Source organism: Humulus lupulus, chromosome 6, assembly GCF_963169125.1.
Source record: "Humulus lupulus chromosome 6, drHumLupu1.1, whole genome shotgun sequence".
Lineage (NCBI taxonomy): Eukaryota > Viridiplantae > Streptophyta > Magnoliopsida > Rosales > Cannabaceae > Humulus > Humulus lupulus.
The window spans coordinates 43,479,922-43,500,176 of record NC_084798.1 but is presented as its reverse complement, the minus strand read 5'-3'; the positions used below and the strand labels follow the sequence as shown (position 1 = coordinate 43,500,176).

Genomic DNA, 20,255 nt, shown 5'->3' with positions numbered 1-20,255 from the left:
TTGTTTCAACCCATAAATGGACTTTTGAAGCTTACACACCGTATTTTCTTTCCCAGTCACCTTAAAACCATCTGGTTGAGTCATATACACATCCTCATTCAATTCTCCATTCAAGAAAGCAGTTTTCACATCCATTTGATGAAGTTCTAAATCAAAATGAGCCACAATTGCCATGATAATCCTAAAAGAATCTTTAGTGGAAACTGGTGAAAAAGTTTCTTTATAATCAACACCTTCTCTTTGGCTGTAACCTTTTGCCACAAGTCTAGCTTTATACCTTTCCACTTGACCATCTGAATCACGCTTTGTCTTAAACACCCATTTGCAACCAATGGGTTTACATCCTTTAGGCAATTCCACTAAGTCCCATACTTCATTCTTGGACATGGAATTCATTTCATCATTCATAGCCTCCATCCATAGATCACTTTGCAGACTAGTAATTGCTTCTTGATAAGTGATGGGATCTAACACATCTCCTATGTCATATTCACATTCTTGAAGATAAACCACATAATCATTCGGTATTGCAGGTCTACGCATTCTCTGAGATCTTCTTAAAATAACTTCTTTAGGACCAATAGGTGGAATATCTTCTACTTCCTCACCATGTGGTTCATTATGAGCTTCTACTTGAGGTTGGTCAGTTATAGGCGCAGCGGAAACAACAGGAATAGGAATAAGGATTAAGATACGCTCTTCCCTAAACAATATCTCTCTTGGCCTTTGAATTTCACCAAAATCATCTTCAAAGTAGTAAGCTTTATCTGATTCAATCACTCTAGTAGTGTGAGTAGGGCAATAGAATCTAGAACCTCTTGATCCAAGACAAAAACCAACAAAAAAAACCACTAATAGTTTTTGGATCAAGTTTCTTAGACTGCGGATTATAAGGCCTTATTTCTGCCTTGCATCCCCACACATGAAAATGGCGAAAACTGGGTTTCTTATTAGACCATAACTCATACGGAGTCTTTGGAACCGACTTGCTTGGTACTTGGTTCAAAATATAAGCAGCAGTCCTTAAAGCCTCACCCCACAAAAAATCTGGCAAAGAAGAATGGATAAGCATACATCGCACCATGTCAAGAAGCGTGCGATTTCTTCTTTCAGCAATTCCATTTTGCTCAGGGGTCCCAAGCATTGTGTATGTTGCAACAATACCGCAATCCTGCAAATACTTAGCAAAAGGCCCAGGGTTTCTACCAGTCTCATCATATCTCCCATAATACTCACCACCTCTATCAGAATGGACTGACTTGATCTTCTTATCCTTTTGTAGTTCCACCCTATTCTTGAAAACTTTAAAAGCTTCTAAGGAATCAGACTTTTCACGAATTAACTCAACATGACCATATCGTGCAAAATCATCAATAAAAGTGATGAAATATTTGTAACCACCCATAGCAGGAGGAGTAAAAGGGCCACAAACATCTGAATGAATCATTTCAAGTAAATCTACACATCTGTCAATTTTACTCTTTCTAGTCTTGGCAGTTGTCTTTCCTTTTATACAATCAACACAAGTATCAAAATCAGAAAAATCGAGATTTTGCAAAACACCATCCTTTACCAATCTTTCTATTCTCTGCTTAGAAATGTGACCTAAACGTCTATGCCATAACATAGAAGAATTTTTATTGCATCTCACACGTTTAGAACCAACAACAACATTAAGAGAAGAGGAAGAGGGAGATGAAACTTCATTCAAATCAAGCTTGTATAAATTTCCTTGTAAACATCCATTTCCTATTAAAAGGGAGTTATGGTACAAACAAACTTTTCCAGTCCCAAAAGAAAGACTATATCCTAGTTTATCCAAAATAGATACAGAAATCAAGTTTCTCCTAATCGAGGGTATGTAAGCAACATCATCTATCTCCAAAATATGTCCAGTTGACAGCTGAAGTCTGGCAGTCCCAAAAAAAATCACTTTGACTTTAGTACCATCTCCCATGTACACATGTTCCTCCAAGCTAGTTGGATTCCTTCTTCTTGCCAGTGCCTGCAAAGAATTAGTAACATGAATTGTAGCACCAGTGTCTAACCACCAAAAATTCGAAGGCACATCAATCACATTTGATTCTAAACAAACCATCACAACTTTGTTACCTTTCATCTCTAAGGCTCTCTTCAACTTAAAGCAAGTGTCTTTCTTGTGTCCCATCTTATGACAGTAGTTGCATTTCCCAGTGAAACGCTCAGTTTTTGGTGCATTAGAAGATCCAATAGTCTTTCCATCATAACTGGACTTCTTGAAGTGTGGCTTTCCATAAGGCTTTTTATAGAACTTCTTCTTCTTCTGATTGGGATTTTCCTTAGGATTTTCTTTAGGGGCATCCTTCGAAATCACCATGGAAATTGAATTCCCCTTCCTAGCTTTTATATCATCTTCCTCTTTAGAAAGAATGGCAGTCATCTCACTTACAGTCCAAGGAGTTTTCTGAGCGTTGTAACTAGACCGAATTGAATCAAAAGAAGGAGGTAGATACCTCATGACATGCCAGACCAAATAATTATCTCCTAAATCAAGGTCAAGCCCCTTCAACTTCATATGAAAAGACACCACCTGACTTATATGGTTTCTTATGCCACTAACCCCATCATTTACAGTATCCTGGATCTTACCCAGGTAGTGCTCCCACTCAGACTTGGGAAACTCCACATATTTTTCAGCAATGACCTTGAGGAGTTCCTTAGCACTGTCAGTTTCAGGAATACTATCACGAATAACATCATCCATGTGATACAAGATCACCAACTTACATGTTTCATTTGAATTGTTCCATTCTTTATAGGAAGTTTTATGTTCAGTTGTACTATCCTCAGTCAGTTTAGTAGGAGCATCTTCCTTCAATGCTGTGTCAATCTTCATAATTGACAAATTCATCATCAGAGATCGAACCCACTCCTTATGATTAGTCCCATTAAGCATCAGTATAGACGAGAGTCTATGATTGCTCAAAGCTGAAGGAACACAAGAGTAACAATTATCAATTTACATTGATCAACATAATCATGTTGTTTGTACTCCAACTTCAACTTGAATGTTCCATAAATAATCAAAATGATCATTATATGCTAAAGTTCTATAAGTAAAAAATAGAACATTTTACAAGTAAAGACAATTTATCAATACATTACAATCAAATACATCAATCTATTATCGACAGGATAAAAAGAATTGTGTGATTCATAATGCTCAATAAATTCCCTTCACCATTCTAAGCAAACTACCAAATAATAGAATTATCGACAGGATAATTTAAATTATTCATATGAATCTTAGAATTTATTTATTTTATTTAACGCAATGTGGGAATATATCAATATCAATCAAAATATTCATAATTGACATGTTAAATCTTACGAGAGGCAAGAATTTAAGCACTCAATTATATTAATTACAAAAAATAGTCATTACATATCTTACAACAACAAAAAAAAATTGAAATATGTTATAATCAAATTTAATTGATGATGATTTTTAAACAAAACATAAAAAAAATAATTAAATCATGCAATATAAAACAAACAAAAAAAAAACTAATAATTAATCATGTGGAAAAAAAAAAGTTTGATTACATGTAGAATAGGCCCAAAAAAAAAAATCCACTGATTCACGTGGTTTTCCTTTTTTTTTCTTTTCTTCTCACTGTAATCGACATGTCGTTTGGGTCCTATAGAGAAAAACGACATGTCGTTTTTCTTGACCCTCCAGCTTCTTCCTTACCCGTTTTTCAGGTGGTTTGGGTCGTGTGACCCGGTTCGTGACCCGACGGAAAAATGCTAATCCGGCCACAATTTGAAGCCCAGAAAAACAGAAATGATCCCCAGATCATTGTCAAGAGATTCATGAGAATTATTTGGATCAAAATGCTCTCTAAAACATGAACAAAAAAAAAACTTAAATATGAAACTCTCTTGACCAACTCAAAACCGAAAAAAAACTTTTAAACATGAAACAATTTGGGGAAAATGGTACAAATGAGTTTCTAATCATTATTATTATATCATCCAAGCTTCATTTTATTTTATAAAATCCCAAATCCAAATTTCATAAAAAAAAAATTGGCAACATATATTTATATATATATATATATATAGTTTAGGCAACCTAAAAAACTAAAAGTAATGGCTTTGATACCAATTGATAAAATATAGATGAGCAAACAAACAAATTATTAAGAGAATACAACATAAAACTACCTCATCTAACAACATGCATTTAGTTTTCTAGGTATACTAAAATAGAGATGAGTTAGTAAATACATACCTCCACCATTACTGCTTAGAGTTTGAGAAAATGCCATCTTAATCCTGTAAATAGCCAAGAACAATAATTAGAAGGTGAATCTGAGATAGTCTTTTTTGGAGCATCATACTACTTCACTATGATAGAACTCCATCTGAATACTATCCCTGTATTACAAATGACCATTTTATTACCCTTAAAAAATATATCGTGTATATAATATACCAAATATAGAGTAATGAATTAATATGATTATTGGGCCTTGAGTGTTTGATCAAAAAAGTGTATGTAAACCCAATAGGCTGGTCACATAGATTTTTAGTATATGTCCAAGGAGACTACCTATATATTTAGAAATATAACACCATCTCATTATGGTCTCAATAATACCATTATCAGGCCAAACATATATGGTTGTTAAACAATGAAGTGATGTATTTATACTAGTCAACAATTAATTCTTCTAACAACTACACATGTCCTACGAATGGGTAATTTAACTAGTGAGTACAACTTAGCAAACAATTTGGTAGGGCTACAACGCGGAGGACACCAATTCAATTATTGAGGATGAAAACGTAGGAAGACTTTCCCTTTTAGATAAAGTTGTACGACTACATACAACATGTAAACCCAGTCAATTTTTTGTCCCCTCTGCAAGCTGAGCAAATCTCACACATTTTACGAGAAACCTGAAGCTTCGACGGAAGAGATCGTCGGAAGTTGCAGAAGCTCAAGCGCTGGGAAGGTCTATTCTCCGGCAATGTGTAACTCACGCGCTCTAGTTTCAGTTGCTCTTCTTTTTAGCTTGGCTGTAGCTTCGGTCTCTGCTCAGGGATCTGGTTCCAAGAGTTCATGGCAAACACTTAGCGGTATTGTGTTTTTATAGCTCTCAGTATTTTGTGCCTTTTTCGTTTTGTTTATGTTATATGCTGTACTTGAAGGAGTGATTGTGCTTTGTTGAGAAACTATGTTTGGATGCTGAGAAACCAGTGGAAAGATGAAATGGCGTTATTTTATTTATTTAATATTTTTTTTTGTGTGTGGGGGGGGGGGGGGGGGGGGGGGGGGGGGGGGAGGGGCGTTTCTGGTTTTTTTAGGCGATCACAAGCTGTTATGCTGTTTGAACTGAGTGCGGTTTTGATTAGACTTGGTTTATTGAGCTCTAGAGTGGAAATGGAATGAAAAATTGGGAGATTTGATTTTTCTTCTTGCATTTTAATTTTCCATAACTGGTTGGAGACGTTTCTTGTGAATTTCTTTCTTGTTATGAGAACTGGAAAGGGTGCAAGTTTGAAGTGACATTTATGAGTTGTGCTGTTTTGGTTGAGCTGCAGACGGCAGCAACTTACATGTGGTGGGTTTAAATATTTCAAAACCGTTGGGTTAATTGAAATCTATAGCTAAATTTGTTTCTTTGGCTGATTTGCTGCGGTGTCTTTAACATAGTTTCATTATAGCACCTAACTAGGTCGGTTTTATCAGCACCCTCATTTTTTTTGGTGGTGAGAAAACTAAGGAAAAAATTATGGAATGTAGTTGGTTATTAATTTGAAAGCTTAAGGTTTATCTGCTGGAAATGGTAGACATGAAAATCTAGAAGCTGCTGTTTTTGTACTTGTTTCTATGTGGTCTTTTGTTTCATGAGCCGACCTTTGATCTCTCTCTCTCTCTCTCTCTCTCTTCCAGGGAACTCACCTCTTGTCATAGCCCGTGGTGGATTTTCTGGGATATTTCCCGATTCCAGCTATGCTGCTTACAGTTTAACATTGTTAACTAGCTTATCCGATGCGGTCTTGTGGTGTGATGTGCAATTAACAAAAGATGCTGCAGGAATTTGCGCTTCAGATATCAAGTTAGACAATAGTACTGATATTTCAGATGTCTTCAAGAAGAGGGATAAAGAATATGTTATTAATGGAAAACCTACAAGAGGATGGTTTTCGTTGGACTTCACTCTCAAAGAGCTAGCAAATGTCTTCGGTAAGTATAAACTTTTGTCGAATTGTTTCTTGCAGTAGTCTAACCCCATATATTTTGCTAGAATTTCATAACATTTTCAAAAGTCACTGATCAACTTTGTGAACTTGGCATGTATTCTAAGAATCGAAGAGAAAAGCATGAAACTTGAAAATGTACCAAACCTGAAAATGGTAATTTAATAATGGAAAGTATTTTTAATTTGTGAATAAATCTTCATACCTAGATTTCCATGCTTAAAGTCACAATTTATGATTCTTTTGCCGGTGGTGGTCATAATAATATGTTCGTATCCACTCATTTATATTTTTATTATTAGATGTTACAGAAAAGAAAGTTTCATTTGGAATTATTAAGAATGTCATTTTCTTTCTAAGGAAAAAAATCTGGAATAATGGTGTTGCAAAGGAAGGATTGAGATCTTTATTAAGATTTTTATTTCCCACATCATCTCACTGGTTGAGATTATTGTAATTATTGTTATTTATTTTTCCTATTCCTTTCATGCAAACCATATAAAAATTTCTGATATTATGATCAATTAATTAATGTTCCTACAAAATCTAACTCTTTGCGTTTGCATTGATAATGGTTGCTTTAGCTATAGTTGAGATCTTATTTTATTCTAATTGGTTACTCTTGGATAGTACAAGTTGATTGAATGGTCTAGTTTCTATTTGTTGAAGATGGTTTGTTGAGAAACTCTTCTAACTTTTGTTTTGTTATATCGTCACAGTCCAACAAGGAGTCTATTCTCGCACCAATAAGTTCGATGGAAATTTATTTCAAATTCTCACAGTTGATGATATGACTCAATTGAAACCACCAGGCTTATGGCTGAATATTCAGGTACGTGAGACAGCGCATCTTGGCTTACTTTAACCTGCTTTTCAGCACATTTGCTTTCTCAACCTTCAGCTTCTTTCGATAAATAGATTCTGGTTTACCATATCAGGTTGAACCGTATCATCTTTTCTGTTTTTTCAGCATGATGAATTCTTCACGCAACATAATTTAAGTATGAGAAACTATGTACTTTCTTTATCTAAAAGAGTATACATCAATTATATTTCATCGCCAGAGATGGGTTTCCTGAACAGTATTAGAGCAAGACTCAATACAAAGGTCACAAAGCTGGTCTTTCGGTTTCTAGGAAAAGATGAGATTGAGCCTTTAACAAACCAGACATATGATTCTCTCTCAAAGAATCTTACAAAAATCAAGGCATTTGCCTCTGGAATTATTGTCCCTAAAGATTACATATGGCCTATTGATACAAAAAATTATTTGGAACAACATACTTCTCTTGTCTCGGATGCTCACAAAGCAGGGTTGGAAATATATGCATCAGAGTTTGTGAATGACTTTCCTTTAAGCTACAATTATAGTTATGATCCAGTAGCTGAGTACCTGAATTTCATTGACAATGGCGACTTCAGTGTTGATGGTGTGCTAACTGATTTTCCAATAACTCCATCAGCAGCCATAGGTAATTTATTTTCTGTATCATATGAATATTGGCTTACCTATTGATAAATTCTATTCATGGCTATTTAAAATGTAAAAATTACTTATAGTTTGACCAGAGATATGAAGTTTGACTCGTTACCTATTCCATAATGGGAAGAACATCAGAAAACCATTAGATGGAAACCTTTCTTGATTCTCTGTGGAACATGATCATTTTTATCGTTTATCTCAAGCTGCTGACTTCTCAATAACACTGCAGGTTGCTTTGCTCACCTAGGCAAAAATGCCACAGAACAAGGTATAACACTGTATTTGTTTCTTATTAAATTCTAATTAGTCACTTTTTATTTCATTTCTAACCTGTTTTTTGCATTTTCTCTTGCTTCAGAAAAGCTTTTGGTTATCTCAAAATGCGGGGCCAGCGGAGACTATCCTGGTTGTACTGACAAGGCTTATTTCAAGGCAATTGATGATGGCGTGGATGTACTTGACTGTCCAGTCCAGATGTCAAAGGATGGGATACCATTTTGCTTAAGCTCTATAAATTTAATAGATAGCACAGATGCAGCTCAATCTGAATTTAGCAACCTTACAATGAGTGTTCCGCAGATTAAGGGTGGCACTGGCATATTCGCCTTCAACATGACTTGGAATGAAATTCAAAATTTAGAACGTAAGTTCAAAACAATTCTCACGTGCTTACTCATTTGTGTGGTATTTTTGTAATTTCATCTTTGTTGAGTAATGGCCAACTTTTTATATTCATGTTATGGATTATGGGATACAAATAGTGTGATTTTTAAAATATTTATTATGACCCCAGACTTGCTTTCTTTGTAATCATGTTACTGGTGGAATCCATTTAAGCTACTTGTTTATCACTGAAATTAGCTGAAAATGTTTAAGACTTTACTATGTTTTCATCTTTGGTATTCTTATCAGTCGGACAGGGTTAAATTGGAGCAAGCTATTTGCTTGATTCGCCTCCTATTTATTCTTAAATATAAGTTGGGCTATTTATGACGTATGTTGCTATAGTATTTTTTTGACAGTAGATCTCGTCCTGAGAAATTATTTGAAACTTCTGTACTTGTTTATTTTCTGCTTACATGCAGCTGTTATATCAAGCCCCTATTCATCATACACACTGTACCGGAATCCAATGAGCATGCATGACGGCAAATTTATGTCATTGTCTGATTTTTTGGCCTTGGCAAAGAATTCAAGCTCTCTGACTGGCATCTTGATCAGCATAGACGTGAGTTTTTTTGCTGTGTCTGATTTTTCAGGATGGATGGTTTTCTAAAGGGTATTAAAACATTAAAAAAATAAAAATGTGAGATTAAGAATGTTATTTAACAAGAAAGAATGCCTGGTTAATTTCAAATAATAGATAAATCCCAAAGCGGATCACAATTCAATTTTTACTTTACAATGATTTTTTTCTGTTTTTGTCATTATTTTCTTTCAGCATGCGGCCTATCTTGCAGAGCAGGGCTTAAGTGTTACTGATGCAGTCATTAGTTCCCTGAGCAAAGCTGGCTTCAACAATCAAACAGTCCCAAAAGTTATGATTCAGTCTACTAATAGCTCTGTTCTAACAAAGTTCCGAGGCAAAAGTAATTATGAACTCGTATACAAGATTGAAGAGCCAATCCGAAGTCTTGATGATGGTTCCTTGGAGGACATCAAGTCATTTGCTGACTCTGTGGTTGTTAACAAGGCCTCTGTCTTCCCAGATACGTTGTTATTTTTGACTGGTTCTACAGATGTTGTAAGTAAGCTTCAGAAAAAGAAGCTTCCTGTTTACGTAGAAACATTCAGCAATGAGTTTGTATCTCAAGCATGGGACTTCTTTTCTGATGCAACCGTGGAAATAAATTCCTATGTCATGGGAGCCAATGTTAGTGGTGTAATCACAGACTTTCCTGAAACTGCTGCTAGATACAAAAGTAAGTACATAGTTCTATGCTAATTTATATTCCCTCTTTCCATAATTTGAATGATGCAAACCCATGTGTAATGCTCTTTTGACCAGCAGCCTTTATGCTAGTCTTTTTTTTTTTTTACACCTGAATTTCTGAAACCAATTTGCCTTAATTCAATACCAAATGCAAATTTATCCTAGATTAGGGAAAAGTAAAGGTTACTGATGATGTTTTATATACAAATAAAGATTAGCAGGAAAAAAATTAAAAGGATGGAAAATTATGATATCCTTCCTTTTTGTTTAGTATTTTAGGTAGAAAAGAGCTCACTGATGGTGCTTGAAACTAATGCAGGAAACAAATGTTTGGGTCTAGGTGACAAGACACCTGCTTACATGAGCCCTGTTGCACCTGGCAGTCTCATACAACTCATCACTTCTCCTTATATGCCACCATCCGAGGCACCAAACCCAGTCTTGACCTTGGATGATGTGTCGGAGCCGCCTTTGCCTCCTGTCTCCCCAACCAGTTCGATTTCTGCGCCGAACTCTACAGCAAGGGCACCATCTCCCAATGCACAGCCTAAGATTGCTGCAGGCTCTTTGCTGTTGAGCTTAGCTTTGCTACTTTCTGCTATTCTCCTGTTTTGAAGCCATATTGGTCTACAGCTTTGAACTCTCTTCCTGCACATGTATTTCCCGTAGCATTGCTTGATATTTGCCTAGTTTGGAGATTTTTGCTGCTCGAATATATGGCTGATCCATTCTTTTTGCCTCCTCTTTCCCCCTTTTACTGAATGTTGGTGATTTTCCCCTGTTGATGTTGTAGTTATGTTCATTCTTCTTCCAAATGTAATTTTAGGGATATAATCTATGAGAGATACATGTCAGATTGAATATTTTAGTTAGCATTTTCTTACTTTTCAATTGTTTTATGACGTGTTTATAAGTATTCTTTAGTGTGTGTTAGTGATGTATTTCCTTCTGCATTAAGTTAGTTTTGCTGAGCTATGTTACAGCTGTCAGTTTGTTATTGTTATTTTTGCTAAATTAGTTTGTAACAGAATATTCTTCCATAAGCTTCTATAAGCTTCTCATGTAACGTTATATATAGAAAGAGATCAATAAAGAAGATTGCCTTTTCCTTGTTCTATTACTTTCTCAAATTGGTATCACGGGCTTAGTTTTTTTTCTTTCACTATTGCATTTTTTTTCTCTCTGCAGTCATGGCATCTTCTTCGAGCATGGGTACTGGGGCTCCTTCATCTTTGTCTGTTCTTGTTCAAGAACCAATCAATGTGAATGTAATTCTTGCTCAGATGGCTCCTCTGATTCATCGCTTGGATATGCACAATTACTTTTACTGGAGGTCTTAGGTGTTGTTGACTGTTCGTGCACATCAATTGGAAGGTTTTCTTGATGGCTCTCGAGTTCAACCTCAACCTACAATGGTGGATCCGACTGCTACTGATCAGATGATTCCGAATCCGGAATTTCTCAACTGGATTCACCTTGACTAGTTTCTCATGAGTTGGCTCTTCAACTCAATTTATGAGAATATGCTTGGTCATGTTGCTCAGTGCCGCTCTGCACATGAATTGTGGAGTGTTCTGGTTCATCTTTTTTCCAATTTGTCCAAAGCACGGGTTCTACAACTTCGTGGTCTGTTGCAATCGACTAAGAAGGGATCTACGCCTGCCAATGAATATATTCTCAAGATGCGTTGCTTGGCTGATGCATTAATGGCTGCTAGTCATCACCTTTCTGATGATGATCTTATTATGTACATCCTTGGCGGTTTGGGAAGTGAGTATGAATTTGTTATTGTTACTCTATTACTTTACAGGATGTTCAGTTCATGTTGCAAAGTCATGAGATAAGGCTTGAACAACAACTTGCTATTTCTACTTTGGATCTTCAAAATCCATCTGCAAATTATGCTACTACCAACAAGAAGGAGATGTCTACACAACTATGGCCGTGGTCGTGGCTCTCATCGTGGTAGAGGCGGTCGATTTTTCGGCAATCGTGGTGCTAATGGTTGCCCAATTTTTCAGTTGTGCAACAAAGCAGGGCATACCGTTCTGAAGTGTTACTGCCGCTTTGATGTGAGTCATCATGATGAGTCTGGTACAGCTAAATCTGTTGAGTCTCCTGCTGCTGAATCACAGGCACTTCTTGCTACTGCGAGCACTGTGGTTGATCCTGCTTGGTACATGGATAGTGGTGCTTCACATCATGTGGTCTCCAATGGTAACACTCTGACTACGAAATGTGATTGTAAAGGTAAAGGCAAGCTACTGATAGTAGGTAATGGTTCTTCTCTTCCCATAACTACTATCGGATTTGTTTGTTTACTTACTGAGAAGCCTTTGTATCTTCATCGAGTGTTACACGTACCTCTGATTAAAAAGAATCTGATTAGTGTTTCCTAGTTAACTTCTGATAATGATGTATTTGTAGAATTTACCTCTAATTTTTGTTGTGTTAAGGACAAGGTCACGAGGCGGATTCTTCAGGATATTCTTAAGGATGGTGTTATACCCAGATTTCGAGCTATGTTAAGTATGACCTCGAAAGGTGGATTCGCAGCAAGTGGACTCATAAGGTTTGAAGTATGCTCCAGGATTGAATATCGAGCCTGCAAGTCATAGGCGACCTCGAGTATGGTAACCTCGAAGTATTCATGACCTCGAAAGATAGCTCCGGAAACGCATCCATTCTCAGGGATGACCTCGGACCAGGGGTCCCGAGCTCAACGCACATACGATCTCGAAAGCCATGTGACCTCGGGAGATGTCTCTAGCTCAAAAGATGACGGGAAACCTGGGAAGCTAAAGCCTTGGAGATGTATGATAACCACCTTGAATATCTATAAGTGTTGTCCATACGAGATGTAATCCTCATTTATTACTGTACATCCCCTAGAATCGTGGGATATTATTTGGTCAGTTATACGTCCCCTGGTCTTCAGGGGACGTTTCCTTTTATATCTGATTATAGGCATTTAAAGCCATTAATCTTATTCACAAAAAGAGTAACTATCCAAAATATGTGGGATAGTATTCTGCAGCCTTCTCTATAAATAGAGGGGTCATGCACCATTGTAATGGACGGAAATTCTGAACCTTGAGAGAAAACTCTGAAGAATTCATGCTGAAGAATTTTCAGAGATAATCTTGAGTTTAATAACAAAGACTCGTGGACTAGGCAGATTTAACTGCTGAACCACGTAAAAATCATGTGTTTGCATTGTCTTATTTCAATTGGTCATTATCAGTTATTGTTTATGTGCTCTTCTTTCACTGTTTGACGAAAAACGGCGTCAACAGATGGTCTCTATCAACTTTGTCCTCTTGGATCTAGTCTCCATAAGTCTCCTAGTCTTTCTGTTTGTGTAGTATGTGAGAAACCTACTGTATATCTTAGTGTTACTACTGATTCTTGTAATAACACTGACTGTGTTGTGTCTAGTCCTTCATCTTGTAATCAGTCCTCTCGTCTTGCTGCTCTTTGGCACAAGCGACTTGGACATTCATCAAGTGTAATTCTTTCTAAAGTTCTAATGAATTTGATTATTAATTGTTCTAAATCAGATTTTCAATTATGTGATGCCTGTCAATTTGGTAAGAATCATCTTATGCATTTTGCTTCTTCCACACTCAAAACCACACATCCACTTCAATTGGTGCACTCAGATGTTTGGGGACCATCTCCACATCCTTCACCTGAGGGTTATCGATTTTACATTCTTTTTGTTGATGATTTCACCAGGTATAGCAGGATTTACCCTATGCGCACTAAATCTGATGCTTATTTCATTTTTCTCAACTTTAAAGCACTTGTTGAAAAACAATTTGACACACCTATAAAAGGGTTACAGACTGGGGGGTGAGTATAGAAAATTTCAGCATCTTCTTCAACAGTTAGGTATTCTTTTTCAGCACCCTTGTCCCCATACCCATTCTCAACAAGGCAAAGTTGAAAGGAAACATAGGCATGTAACTGAAGTAGGTCTCACTTTACTTGCTCAAGCTCAAATGCCTTTACTTTTTTGGTGGGATGCCTTTGTCTTTGTTGTCTTTTCTCAACTTTAAAGCACTTGTTGAAAAATAATTTGACACACCTATAAAAGGGTTACAAACAGACTGGGGGGTGAGTATAGAAAATTTCAGCCTCTTCTTCAACAGTTAGGTATTCTTTTTCGGCACCCTTGTCCCCATACCCATCCTCAACAAGGCAAAGTTGAAAGGAAACATAGGCATGTAACTGAAGATGGTCTCACTTTACTTGCTTAAGCTCAAATGCCTTTACTTTTTTGGTGGGATGCCTTTGTCTCTGCTGTCTTTCTTATTAATAGGCTGCCTATTGTGGTGTGTGATTTTTGATCTCCCTTTGAGTGTCTTTATTCTTACAAACCAGATTATACTTTTCTTAAAGTTTTTGGGTGCGCTTGCTTTCCATTTCTTCGACCGTATAATGCTCACAAGTTTGAGTTCAAGACGTCTAAATGTGTCTTTCTTGGTTATAGTCCTTTTCATAAAGGTTATTGATGTCTTCATTCTTCTAGTCGTGTCTATATTGCTCGTAGTGTCAATTTTAATGAACTTGAATTTCCTTATCCCACTCTTTTTTCTTCTGTCTTCCATTACTCATGGTGCTCTTCAGGGTAATTTTCTTGCTCTTGCTTTTGTTTTACCAGTGTCTCCTGTTGCTTCCACATCTTCTTGTACACCTTACTTGTCATCTACTTCTTGTTGTGCTTCTCCTTTGTCTTCTTCTGTTAGAGTTGATACTGGCCCTGTTGATGATATTTCTCCTTTTCGTCCTAGACCTGAAGATGGTGTTACTCTTTCCTCAGAAAATTCAGATTCTACTTCTCTTAATGTGTCTGAAGAGGTGGTTGTTCCTACTGCTGTGGTTCCTCTTGCTCCGCCGTTGCTTCCTCTAGGCCATCACATGCAAACTCGTTCTAAATCAGGTATCCACAAGCCTAAAGTTTACTTGGTTACTGCTTCTTCTCAGAAAGTTTATGCTGAACCCACCTCTGCTAAAGCTGCCTTAAGTTCTCCTGAGTGGAAGGCTGCTATGCAGCGTGAGTTTTCTGCCCTAGTCACTAAAGGTACTTGGACTTTAGTACCAGCCACTCCCACTATGAATGTTCTAAGTAGCAAGTGGGTTTTTCGCACTAAATACAAGGCTGATGGGTCACTAGAAAAGTTTAAAGCTCGGTTAGTTGCTAAAGGATTTCAGCAAACTCCTGGCTTAGAATTTAATGATACTTTCAGTCCTGTGATTAAAGCTTGTACCGTTCGGGTTGTGTTTTCATTGGCAGTTACTTTTGGTTGGGATATTCAGCACATTGATGTTAATAATGCATTTGAAATGGTGATTTGCAAGAGCAGGTGTTCATGAAGCAACCTACTGGTTTTGAAGACCCTACTCAGCCTCATCATGTGTGTCAGCTTCGTAAAGCTCTCTATGGTCTTAAGCAGGCTCCATGTGCTTGGTTGAACAAGCTCCGCAATGCTCTTCTTTCTTGGGGTTTCAAGGCTTCGGTATCTGATATTTCTCTCTTTTATATGACTAAAAATGGTTCTACTTTGTTGGTTTTAGTCTATGTAGATGATATTCTTATCACTGGTGCTAACAAGTTAGATATTACAAAACTCATTGCTGATTTGCATTTGCAGTTTGCCTTGAAGTCTCTTGGTTCAATTGGTTATTTCCTTGGTTTTGAGGCATATCGTAATGATTCTGGCTTGTACTTGACTCAGACCAAATATGTTACTGATTTGCTTGCTAAAACTCATTTTGATGCCTCTAAAGAATGTTCCACTCCTATGGTCTTGGGAAATAAACTTGCTCTTAATGACAGTGAACCTTTTGACAAACCTGACTTGTATCGCAGCACTATCAGAGCTTTGCAATACCTTACTCTCACTAGACCAGATTTGGCTTTCTCAGTGAATAAACTCAGTCAGTTTTTGAAGTCTCTAACTGTAAATCATTGGAATGCTTGTAAACAGATTTTGCGCCATGTCAAAGGGACAACTCATCTCGGTTTGCACTTCAAACCAGCTCATTTCTTCATCTTGAAGCCTTTTTCGATGCTGATTGGGCCTCTAGCTTGGATGATCGTAAGTCTACAAGTCATTTTTGTTTGTTTTTGGGTGGCAATCTTGTTAGCTGGTGTTGTAGAAAACAAAGAGTTGTTGCTCGGTCCAGCACTGAGTCTGAATATAGGGCTCTTGCCTCTGCTACCACTGATCTAGTTTGGTTGCTTTCTTTGCTCACTAAGATTGGTGTTAAGCTTTCTTCTCATCCTCCTATTTTGTGGTGTGACAATCAAGGAGCTCAAGCTTTAGCCCTTAATCCTGTTTTTCATTCCCATACTAACACACATTGAACTTGATGTTCATTTTATTCGTGCTCAAGTTGCTGACAAGAAGTTGGAGGTTCGGTACATTCCTACTGAGGAGCAGCCTGCTGATTTTTTTACGAAGCCTCTTTCTTCTCCACGTTTCCAGTTTTTGTGCAGCAAACTTCATTTGGAGCAATCCAAATATAGTTTGAGGGGGTGTTAGTGATGTATTTCCTTCTGCATTAAGTTAGTTTTGCTGAGCTGTGTTACAACTGCCAATTTGTTAGAGTTGTTATTTTTGCTAAATTAGTTTGTAACATAATATTCTTCCATAAGCTTTTATAAGCTTCTCATGTAACGTTATAGAAAGAGATCAATACAGAAGATTGACTTTTCCTCATTCTGTTACTTTCTCAAATGTGTGTATTATAAGATGAATATTGGAGTCCACAACTTGAAGCATGTTACATCTTGGTCATGTTTTTTTTGTCACGAGTTTTATTATGTGATCTCTTTTTTTTTTTTAACATTCTTTACATTAATATGGGCGTTTGGAATTTTAGAGAAAATATGGGATAAACTAAACTAGTTATATAGGATTTTTGAAAAGAAATGGAAATGTTAAACATTGTTCAATAATCCAGAGGAAATTAAGGAAAGAAAACTGAAATGAATTCTTCTATTTTGAATTAAATGATTACAAGAGAGATACATAGGTATATAAAGTGATGGGTCAAAATAAGAAAGGTAAAAGCCAGCTGGCAACCTAAATGACCGACTAATGTAAAACTAAAAAGGGAATAACAATACATAATGGAAAAATAATACAAAGAGAAATAAGCCTAAGTTGACTAAGTCTTGATAGCCCCCCCTCAAGATGAATTGTCTATGTTGTGCACAGTCATCTTGGGAAGATGAGAATGTAGAGTTGTTGAGGGCAGTGGCTTGGTGAAAGCATCTGCTAGTTGATGTTTGCTGCTGACCGAAATGAGTCTAATGGTGGAAGCTCGAATCTTATCTCGTATGAAGTGACAATCCAGCTCAATGTACTTTGTTTGCTCATGGAAGGTGGGGTTTTTGGCAATGTGAACAGCAGAATTGTTATCACAATATATGAAAGCAGGTGTTGCGAAATTAATAGTGTGTGCAAGTGTACACAGTCGTCAAATAAGTAATAAAGTGATAAGTTAAGTATCGTCTCCATAGGGATTGGAAATTGGAAATTAATTCTCAAAACTAATTACTCACAAATTGGTTTCAATGAAAATAAAACAATGAGATTAAACTAAATTAATGAAAAGTAAACAAAACTAACAAACAAAAACTAAGAGAAGAAACAAGCTAGAATTATTAAATTGTCCTAAAAATACAAATATGGTAACAATGCTGCATAGGAATGCTATAGCAACTTGGCATAGTTGACTAGGAATTTAAATATCATAATCATTTTTCCAAAGTATTTATGGTTTAGTTATTTAATTAATTAACATATTCCTATGCCCAATTAATTTCAAGAACACCAATATATGTACAATTCCTCTAAGTCATGCAAGGTGATAATATATTCCTATACAATCACAAATCCAAATCTAAGAAATTAAGAACTTGTATCATTCAAGTTTGTGTCCATTAACATTAACCTTTCCAGAATTAATATTAATTCATCAACCCACAATTGGTGATCAAACAAAAGTAAGCATTAGACAATATACACACTTGAATGAAAAAAGCTCATCCACCAAAACATTCATGCAACAAAGGCTGTCTTGAAGTAGTGTCAAGCTTGACTCTTGGGTCCATGGGAGTGGCTACTGGTTTACTCCCTAGGTAACCCGTGTCTTCCAAGAGTTGTAAAGTGTATTATCTTTGAGAGATGAAGAGGCCGGTGGCAGATCTTGCCATCTCAAAACCAAGGAAGTACTTCAACTGACCCAATGCTGTAAGTTTGAATTGATTGTTGAGATATATTGCCCTATTAGAGAAACTCCAATGGTGGCTATCCATTGGTTGGCTAAAATGTCCAAATCATCCTAAAATATAATTTTTTATTTTCTCTCTCATCCACATCACTTTTGACAACGTTTTCCATACAAATACTTCAATGCTAAGCCACCTCAAAAGTTGTCAGCTATAGTCTCACATATTATTATTTTGTAATTATAAATATTGTCATACTACATTTTAAAATTCATATATTAATATAAATAAATATTACATGAAATTTAAATTAAACCAAATTTAAAAGAGCTTATAAAATGACAAAATCACAATTAATCAATCTAACATAATTAAAATAATTTCCAAATTTTGACCATATGTGCTCCACCAAGTCCACCTGGAGATTGCGATGAATGTTTCTGTCACGAATTTTAACATTTCTTTGAAGCATTGTTGAGAAGTCAGAAATAAGCCCATGCAATACTAGAATTTTCCATACTTGGCCTATAATTTCTTGAAACCATTTCGAGTTGGTGTAGGGAAAGCGTATGAAATGCATATGGTAGTGAATTTGTTGGTGTGAAAAATGGAACTTGTTGGGGCATCTCAAAATAGCCAAAATTTTGGTAAGGGTAAGAGGACATGAGATAATTAATTTGGAAAACTTTGGTTAAATTGAGAATATTGAAAATTTGGATCTTGGGGATTATAGTAGATGGAGTATTTTGAAAATTTTGATCGAAATGATAATATTAAAAAATTGGATTTTGAGGGTTGGTATGTAGAGTAAAAGATGAATTTTGAAAAACTTGAAAATTTAGATTTTGGGAGTTGGTATTTGGAGAATTTTGGAAATCTATTAGTAAGAAAATAAAATTTGTAATATTGATAATTTAGTAGAAGAGTGTATGAAATTGTGTGAAAATTGAATGAAATATATGGATATTTATAGAAAAAAAATAATAAATAAATTGTGCCAAACGGTAATAATTTGAAATTTTTTTACAAAGTGAAATGTTACATTTATATATATACTAGTAATAAAAAAAATTTCCTACAACATATTTACACAACGAAACTAATAATAATTACAAACCAACAACTTATTAATTTTAGGCATATTTTATTTATATTTTATACTTTAATTTTAATATAAATTCACATTGAGTTCTCTAAGGTGGTGCTTTGTTCTTTGGAATGAAATTAGAATCGTAATGGGAATGAAATATGAATGATATTATGATATTTAGTTTACTTTTGAAAGGAACATTGGAATCGGAATTGTTTTGTTTTGTTTGGTGTAGAATGGAATAAAATAAATAATGTATTAATTATTTTTAATATTTTTAAAAATATTTAAAATTTAAGTAAATTAAAAAAATTATGATTTAAATACATAAAAAATATTAATATTTTAGATAATTTGAATTATTTTTTATAATTAAAAATTATTATTTAAATTATAATAAACTAAAAATTAATTTTTATTTTAAAATTTGTAAATATTTTTAAATGTATTAACAAAAAATGAATCTTAAATTAATAAAAATAATCTTACATATATGAATAATAATCTATGAATAAATAATAATAAAATATGAATTAATGTATTCTCAATACACACTTCCATAATGAGAATAAATCTTGAAAGCTTTATATAAATATATTGAAATGAATATATTTATATATATACTAGATACAAGTTGCAAGTTTGCTTAGTTTTATTTATAAAATTTATTAATTATTTTTATTAAATTTATATTAATGTCATATAAATTTTGAAATAAATATCATATTTTAATTAAATAATTTATTTATTTTTGTTTATGTTTGTTCTAGTTTTTGAATTTGAGAGTGACAACAAAAAATTATATATTATATGTTTAATGTAATATTAAATATTATATGTGGATTTTAAATTTAAGTTTATTGCTAGTTTGTTAAAAAAAGTAATTTGTTGCTAATTCACAGTATATTATATTATATGTTTAATAAGATATTATTAAATTAAGTTTAAGTTTAATTAAATTTTATTTAAGTTATAAAAAGTATGATTTTATTATTTTTAAATAATTATCATTGTAAAATATCTAAAAAATATCATATTTTAATTTGCTTAATTATTTATTATTTTAAAATAATTATCATAGTAAAATATCTCAAAAATATCCTATTTTAATTTGTTTAATTATTTATTAGTTTTAAATAATTATCATTGTAAAATATCTCAAAAATATCCTATTTTAGTTTTTTTAATTATTTATTTTATTTTATTTAAGTTTAAGTGTTTACAAACTACGGTTAAATGTAATCTTAAAAAA

The 20,255-nt window shown here is 34.7% G+C and overlaps 1 protein-coding gene across 1 annotated transcript; it reads left to right on the top strand.

Moving 5' to 3' along the window:
* The first annotated feature begins 4,825 nt into the window (after window positions 1-4,825).
* On the top strand, window positions 4,826-10,781 carry LOC133782112 (glycerophosphodiester phosphodiesterase GDPDL3-like). Its single transcript, XM_062221312.1, has 9 exons — window positions 4,826-5,127; window positions 5,945-6,238; window positions 6,972-7,084; window positions 7,223-7,724; window positions 7,965-8,003; window positions 8,094-8,378; window positions 8,821-8,963; window positions 9,177-9,657; window positions 9,988-10,781. Exons 1-9 carry the CDS (start codon window positions 5,019-5,021, stop codon window positions 10,281-10,283), a joined length of 2,262 nt encoding a protein of 753 aa, XP_062077296.1. The 5' UTR covers window positions 4,826-5,018; the 3' UTR covers window positions 10,284-10,781.
* Window positions 10,782-20,255: the final 9,474 nt, after the last annotated feature.